Source organism: Belonocnema kinseyi, chromosome 4 (genome assembly GCF_010883055.1).
Source record: "Belonocnema kinseyi isolate 2016_QV_RU_SX_M_011 chromosome 4, B_treatae_v1, whole genome shotgun sequence".
Lineage (NCBI taxonomy): Eukaryota > Metazoa > Arthropoda > Insecta > Hymenoptera > Cynipidae > Belonocnema > Belonocnema kinseyi.
In genome coordinates this window covers 135,081,353-135,090,311 of record NC_046660.1, presented here as the reverse complement: position 1 = coordinate 135,090,311, position 8,959 = coordinate 135,081,353, and the positions used below count along the sequence as shown (strand labels likewise).

The following is an 8,959-nucleotide window of genomic DNA, read 5'->3' as shown; positions in this document are numbered from 1 at the left end:
CGCAACAATGGGTCGGAAAGGTTATGGCCTCCGTATTTTGGGATGCACATGGCATAATATTCGTGGACTATCTTGAGAAAGGTAAAACCATAACCGGAGCATCCTATTAATCATTATTGGACCGATTGAAAATCGAAATCACCGAAAAACGACCGCATTTGAAGAAGAAAAAACCGCTTTATCATCACGACAATGCGCCTGTTCATTCATGCTTAGTTGCACAAGCAAAATTGCATGAAATCGGCTTCGAATTGGTTCCTCAGCCACCGTATTCACCAAACCTGGCCCCCAGCGACTATTACTTGTTCCCTAACCTGAAGAGATGGCTCAGCGGTAAGCGTTTTTACTCGAATGAGGAGCTCATAGCTGAAACTGAGGCGCATTTTGGAGACCTTCCGATCGAGTACTTTTCGGACAGTATCAAAAAGTTAGAAAATCGGTGGACTCGCTGTATCGACCTAAAAGGAGAGTATGTTGAAAAATAAAACCGACTTTGGCCAAAAAAACGTGTCCGTGTTTCATTTTTCAGGGATTTATCAGACTGCCTAGTACTTATAGTTCGCCTAAAAACATACCTTATTTTCATGTTTCTGGACTTGCTCAACAGCTTCTATAACTTCATTACTTGCAGCTAGAAGAATCTCTTGTGTATAATCGCTTTTTTGAAATATTTAAATAATGAAACATTTTTTTGTTTTCTTCACAGCGTTCATCTTTTCGTTTACGATATTGAGCACCGAAGAGGCGTTCTGCTTTTCGATCAACCATCTCAAAATATGAAAACATTTTCTCATACGATGTGAACTTTACAAAAACTTTGACGATTTTCTCGAACCACGGAGGGGGGATTGTTTCTCCACTATCTTTTCGACGGTTACTCTCTACGTGGAGTCTAGCAAATTGTTGACTTCGTAATTATGTTTCCCCAGGGGTTTCGCTTACCCACAGCCCCTATGCATAAGAAAATATACTGCTTTGATTACACCTGTACTAAGTACCACACTTTGTTCTGACCTTACAATTCCCTAGAATCTAATTTGAGAAATGTTAGAATTCTTATTCTTGTCAGTAAATATATAAACTCGACCCCTGGCCCTTGCGATATAATTTGCGCATCTTATTCACTTTCTAAACTCTCGTAGAATCTAATTTAACAAAAAATTTTTAATTCCTGTCATTTAGTATATGAAAAATATTTCTTAGGCGACTGCCCCTAGCCTTTTGCCCCCTGAGGCGGTCGCCTTCTCCGCCTCCACCTGTAGTGGCCCCTGTCCATCTGTTTCAGGTTATAAATAATAACTTTTTGTTCCGATATTAGTTAAGGTCGTAACCACCGAAACAAGAAAACAAATATATAATTTTTTTAGACGGAAATATAATTAATGTTTGTAACCAAATTATTTGTAGCACTACAAAGCAAATTAAAATATAATTAATTATGTTGGTAAATTTGTCAGTTCCAATAACCGTGAAACTTGATTATAATTTGAATATATTTGTGAGAATATGTCAAAAGTAACGTTTTTCGTATTGATTTTATTCGTATTAAAATACATTTTTTTTTAATTTGTGTTTTCTAAGAATACTAATTTTTTTTACAATTTTCGCGAAATGTAAAATTATAAACGATGTCGCGGATCTTCTCCTTGCTCGTTCATAGAGATTTTCCACTAAAATCACACGAGATGGGACTCTTTCTCGCAGTCGCCAGTCGAGATGGTTCCTGTAATCAATATTTTCCTGCCTCGTCGCACCCAATGATTGTTGAGCGCGAGAGTCGCACTTTGAACGTAATCTTCAAAGCCGCAGGACCTTTAATAAACTTCTTTAAAAATAAATTTTAAAATAATTTCAGTGCCAATTTACGATTTTAGTCCTAAAAAAGATGTAATTGCTATCAACTTTTTGCAAATTAAAGGCTAATCACCACTTAAGGACACACAATATAACCCCCCCCCCCCCCCCCCACATGCATGAATTATTTTTAGTCGATGACTGACAAGTTCTTTGATACCTGAGAATCGAATGAGCAATTAGCAATTATCAATTAGCAATTAGCTCATTCCCCGGGTAGACATTGCCTCTTTATGCCTAAACTAAATATTGGCTCTTACGAGGCCGCAGCCAGATTTTCTAGCTGGAAGTATCTAGGCTTTCCCTCTGCTGGCCCTCGACAGGTTATTATCGTGTGATACTCGACTTAAAATTCTTATGTATTCACTTTTTAGCACTATATTTTTTAATTAAACTAGATAAAAAGCTTTATTCATAAATATATATTTAAAAAACAATTTCTATCAATTAATTATTTTCTCGAGGGGACCTTGTAAAGCCCTAGACAGGTAAAACGGGCAATACAGCTGTGAGTGCAGAAAATTACATTAATGTTCTTATGCTTAATCATACTTGAATTTAAAAAAGAAAAAATTTAAAAAATTACCGAGATGCAAACTTTGGAAATTTTCATTTTTTTCTGAAACAATTTTTAACATTTGGTGCCTTAAAAATTTGAAATATTTTTTTCTTAAAGATTGATTTGATTTGAAATAATGTAAGTACGTTTCAAAATCACATATAACAAATCGAGCTTCAAAAACCTTTTTCCCTAATTTATAAAGTATCGGATGAATGCCGTCAAGCATTTATGATATTGCACTCAGCGTGGCATCGTAGCTATGGGGATTAGGCGTTCGACCCATAAGCGTGTGGTGCGTGCGTTCTATTCTCGGCGCCTGCGGATATTTTAATATACTGCGTTTGTCTTTAGTTATTAGTAATAAGTCTTCTCTAGCCAAGTTTAATAATCAGTTTAATTTTAGAATAACGTGCGGAGTATAGTTTAGAGTTCAATGTCAATAAAAATACGAGAAAACGGAGAAGTGTTTATCAGAGGTTACAGAAAGGTATACAATCTTTAGAGTGAACTTTTGCAAAGAAAATGTATTTTACACTTGGATTAATATTTTCCTTCTTTGAATCAAGAATTTCTGGTAATAGATTATGGCAATGTGCTAGAAATTTTGTTTACTATTGCAACCATAGCACCACACTTCAGAATTTAAAGCATGATCAATATTTTAATGATTTAATAATATTTTATTTTATTCAACAAAATAAGAAATAATAGCATATGCATTTGGCCGGGCGCGAAAACTCCATTTGATGCTTCAAAACATTATTTCATTGATTCGGAAGTATTTTTTCTCTTAGTGTATGAGGGACTACCTAGATCCTAAAAAGGCCCTATTAATCGGCCCTCATAGGGTTGCCTACTGATTACCTCGCTAGCTGTGTGTGACTTTTGCACCCTCGATAGATTGCCACTTTAGGGCCTCTATAGAAAATAGGAAATCTAGACATGACCTCTTAAGAACCAAGTTATAATTTCCACCCGGGTTGAATCTCCGGTAACAAAGAGACGGCACCTGTTTGGTCGTTGGATTCTTGTGTTTTTAACAGGATTTTTCATCAATTTGAGTATTGAACAATAAATATTATTTTTAATTTGGATTTTAATCTAATTTATACTTCTTACATTTTCAAGCAGTAATCATTCACCTGCGCCTTTTCATAGGAAACGTGGAACAAAATCTAGTTTTTTCGAATGTTTTACACTATCCACCTTATTATTCAGGTTTTTTTAATCTCAGAACATCAATTTAATTTAAATAGGAAAATACTGATTAATAAGCGATAAGCTGTACGATTTTCGAAAAAACTTGAATTTTTTTCGTTTTTCCCAATAAAAGGCATATTGTGAAAAAAATGATACAACCTCAAATTTCTAAACAAATGCAAAATATCCCGAGTCGAAATACAGCCCCTACTTTGAGACTCTTCACGCTAATATTTGTAGGAGCTAAGGTTGTAAAGTACAGGATATTGCCATACGATTTTTGCCTCTACTTTAGCGCTCTTATGGGCAAAATTTCCGAATCTTTCATTTGGGGCGTCAAAATAGAGGCTTAGTTTTTGTTTCTAATTTATCGCTCCACACTCTACCTCCCTTTACAGAATGAAATTATTTGACGAAAAATTAACAAAATGGAGCAAGAAGAAGACATACTGACATTTGCGTAATGTTTAAAGTTATTTTGCACACGGAAAAAAATATCTAATTATTTTATAGAACTAATCCTATAGTAGAGGATACGCTGGGTAATTTAATAAAAGTTAAAATCGTCTTTGTTTTACGTAGCGTTGAACTAGTCCCGAACTATAGAGAACAGTTCTATACAATCATAACCGATTTTTCGCCACAAAAAATTAATTTTCTGTATTATATTATTACTATTATACTCTAATATTTGTTAACATGTTTAAGGAAATAATTATATACTATTACACAATCACTACACTATTTATAATCGCACGCTATGAAAGTTTTTATTCGCCGCGAGGGTTCGGACTCAAGTTTCGCATTCCTAACGCCTAAAGCCTCTCGGCTAGCCTAGCTTGAAGTATGCAAAAAAAAATCTAAAAAATAACCTACAGTTGTGCAAGGCCATCTGCAAATTTTTGTATAATAATATGTGTACTAAGATTTTAGATTTTAGAAATATTACAAACTATTGTTGTATACTTTATGTGCTTAATCAAGATTTAAACTTAATTCAACAATATTTCAAGATATTTTGATAGATTAAAAAAATTCTACATATATTTTCAGAAATTTAATAGATTTTTAAGGATTTCCACAAGTTTCCGAAGATTTAAAAAGATTTAACAGACTTTGAAGAATTTAAGAACATTATTCATATTTTAGAATAAACTTATAATCTTAAAACTCATTTAAATTTTACTGAAATTCCTGGAAAATTCTAAAAGTTACTTAAAATTCCTTAAATTCGTTAAAAATATCTTGGACTCTTTTAAATAATTTTAAAACTTTGGAATTCGATTATAAACTTAAAAAAATTTTTAATCAAATAACTTTCGTTAAATCCCTTGAAACTCCTGAAAATCTCTTTAAATACATAAAAATATTTTTAAATTACGTGAAGATCCTTAAACTCTTTTGAATTTTCGAAAAATGATTAGAAATTTTAAACTATATTAAATCGATTGAAGTGCCAGAGAATTCCTCAAAATGACTAAAAATCTCTTGAACTCGCAAAAAGCATTTTAAAGTCTTTGAAATCTCTTGAAAATTCTTGTACTTTCTTAAATTCTTCTACAATTTTTTAAAATTCACTAAAATTACTTGAAATTTTTTGAAATTCATTTATAAACTTTAATCTTTTTTAATTAAAAAGAATTGTTAAATCCAGTTAAATTATTTGGAAATTCATTAAAATCCTTTGAAACACTTGAACACATTTTGTAATTACACAGTAAACCATAAACTTTTTTGGAATTTCTTGACATTTTTTAGAATCACTAAAAATAATTTGAATTATTTAGAAAAGTACAGAGCGAAGGGAAATTGAGGAATATGTCAGAATATTTGTGAATATCTCGGGATATTTCGGAATATTTTGAAATATCAAAAATATCTAAGATTAGAAAGAATATCCAGAATACCAAGAATATTGAAAAATTACGTGTATGGGAATATTGAGTAAATATATCATGAATATTGTAGTGATCGACCCCTCGGCATTAAGAAATAAATTGGTTTAAAAATATGACATTTTAAAAGAAACAATTTATTATTTTATGTAAATGTTACATCCAAATCTTTGATATATATTTATACCATCGGTGATCTCATTGAGAGTGGTTACAAGTCAACTGTAATCAACTTCGGTTTTTTGGAGTATAACGTACAAAAGACAATCTTCGCTAACCGAATCCATTTGAAGTCAGCAGGGACCTACACTTGAAATCGCAGAATTTCTCGAGAGGGAAATACGTTGTTTTTTAAAGGAAATTGTACTTTTGTCATGTTTTTAAAATTCGAAGAAAATTGGTGGAATTTGGGAAAGTTTAATGAGCAATTTAAAAATTATTAGTTCTCATGTGATTTGAATTAAACACAAATAATTGAAATTTTAAAGGCGTTGATTAAAAAAAATGTTTTAATATCAGAATTTTTGGTGAATACAAATTTTGTCAGTTTAAAATAAAATTTAAATTCTTTAAGTTTCAAGGTTCTGGAGTAGATTTTTTTTCTTTATTTTTAATATTTGCCATTTAAAAGTATTATTATTATTATTAAATTAATTTCGTGTGTTTGATACCTTTTTTTTTGGGGGGGGGGGGTTGGATCTGGGTTCTTTGTAACTATCTTTAAAATCTTAGTGCTGGTTTGCATTTTTCCTTTTGCTTGCAGCCACCAGATTAGGACAAACTTCTTTCCTCTTGAACCCATTTCTATGTTATCACTTTAATATTTATTATTTAAAACCAATTTAACTGTTGCTTTCACGAAATTTGATAATGGAATTTTAGAGAAAACAACAAAGTATCCGTCACGAGCGCTACGTAGGAGCTAGTAGAATAAACAGCCGCAAAGTAGGGACAATACTTTTACTTGAAGCATCAAAGTAGGGCCTATATTTCGACTCGGTATGTCAAACACAAATATTATTATTTGGATTCATCAACTACATTATTTATCATAAATAATAGTAACTTCTTACGATTTACTGGGGGAAAAATAATGATTGAACAATTGAAATTTAGATTATAAATACTTTCAAACTTGTCAATTATCAAATAAAAAAAATTAATGTGGAAAAATAGAAAAAATACCGTCTTCAGTATGAATTTTACCTAAAACTGCTCATTTGCATTTTTAAAATCTTTTTCGGACTAAATACAAGGGGCTGGGGAAGTCTAAAATTAAAAGTTTTTTTGTGAAAATTAATCCTACCCTGTTAAAAATAATATTAACTTTAATATACCCATGTGTATGAAAATTAATATACTAAGCATATGAAATCCCCATTAAGAGCACGTATATTAAATTTCATATACATTCACGTTAATCACTTGCGAGAAAAATCATATAATTTCATTTTTCACAAATTTAAAATAAGTTTAGCTGTAATTTTCGATTCTAAATAATAAAAAATGATACCCTCTTTCTCTTAACCAAAAATAAAATTGGATTTCAAGTCGAAAAGTTCAATTAAGCAAATAAATAACAGACTTAACCTACAATTAACTGTATTCGACTTAAATTTTGACCATTTAGAACGAATTTAGGAAAACAATTTTACCTGTACATTGCACTTTCATTATAAATAACAACTGAGTCGACGAATTCTAGATTATTAATTTATTTGAGAATATTTGAGATGATTTAAAGAAATGAAAGCAGGTTGAGTTTTTACGCACATTGTTGTACTGACCTGTATATTAAATTCACTACACCAATGCATGTTACATTTCAGTAGCGGTAGTGCATATTTGCTTCACTCACATGTATATTGAACCTCATACAGATTTTTCTACCAATCCTGAAGGCGTTAATAAATTTTAATTTACAAAGAGTTGATAAGAATTAATTTTTTTTTTCCATTTTTTATCGAAAGCCGAGCTTTTCTCACTAAAAACCTTTTGCGCCACCGCAGTTCAACATAATATAGAAAATTTGGCGTTTCGGACATACTTTGATTAAGTGCAAAGTGCAAAACACATTATGAGTATGTATTCATTGAAGCCGAAAGAGCTTTAATAAAATAGAATTCACAATTACCAAATGAGAGACGTCAATGGTCTAAACTTCAATTCTTTTTAATTTAGAATTTAGATACTCTGAATTTTAAATATCAGGCGGCGGACAATTTCGGATTTAGCCCAATTTACTAACAATAAGGGCATCTGATACTTAGAAAATTATAGATTTTACCAGTTTTAGTTTCCCCCGGCTTTGTTCTGGAATAATAAATATTTTGTGTTCAAAATCTGGGGAATGGTAGCAAACATGCTAACGGACGTCCCTGCAATCGACATATAGAAATGGACCGGTAACACTTTGGGGAGAACTGAAATGGGCTCTAGAGAGAGAAAAAACATGAGACGTAGACCTGCTTTTATCTATTTCAGGACTCTGTGAAGTGAATTGGCGGCCACGGGTATTGCCTAAATACGAGGGTGGATCAAATATAAACCGGAATTTTACAAATACTTTTCTGAGCCAATCGCAAGCACTCTCACAGTGTAGGTTCTTGTAATGTAGTGTATTAGGAGTGGGTAAAACACTTGGTGAGCTGTTTGACTCAGTCAATTCGTTAGTACAGCTATGAGTGAGCAACAGGTTCCAGCGTCCGTTGCACAACGGGTTATAATAAAGTTTTTAACTAAAGAAGGCGTTAGACCGTGCGAAATTTTGACTCGATTGAAGGATCAGTATGGGGATGATACTCTGTCTAAAACTCAAGTGTTTGATTGGGCCAAAAAGTTTAAGAGTGGACGAGAAAGTGTGGAAAATGTGAGTCATAATCGACGTCCAAGATCAAGTGTCTCTGGCGATAACATTGGTGCAGTTCGTGACCTTATTGAAAGTGACAGGCGGTTCACTATTCATTAAATCGCTTTACAGATGGGCATTAGCTATGGAAGCGCTCAAACAATCATCAAAAATCATCTTGATTTCAAAAAAATCTTTGTCTGATGGGTCCCGAAGTTATTGAACGAAGATCAAAAAAACATGCTACTGCGAATCAGTAAGAGACATCTGAATCGATTTCAGCGGGAGGGAGAGACTTTTTTGAAGCATATCGTGACATGTGATGAAACATGGGTGTATCATTACACTCCCGAGTCCAAGATGGCGAGTAAAGAATGGCGAAGGAAAGACGAAGCCGGTCCGGTGAAAGCCAAAACCCGTCTCTCAGCCGGTAAGGTCCTCGCGACCGTCTTTTTCGACTACAGAGGAGTGTTGCTCATTGATTTCCTATATGATCGGCGTACGGTTAACGCTGCCTACTACTGCCAGCTGTTGGAGGCAGCAAAAGCCGCTTACAGAAGCAAAAGACGCGGTAACCCCATTAGAAACGTCATCCTTCTT

The 8,959-nt window shown here is 32.9% G+C and overlaps 1 protein-coding gene across 1 annotated transcript in view; it reads left to right on the top strand.

The window, feature by feature from the left end:
- LOC117171121 overlaps positions 1 to 8,959 on the top strand; it is a 259,952-nt gene that overhangs the window by 227,999 nt on the left and 22,994 nt on the right. The window contains exon 9 of the mRNA XM_033358174.1: positions 1,204 to 1,285. Within this exon, the coding sequence (XP_033214065.1) occupies positions 1,204 to 1,285 (82 nt within the window). The remainder of the gene's footprint in view (positions 1 to 1,203; positions 1,286 to 8,959) is intronic.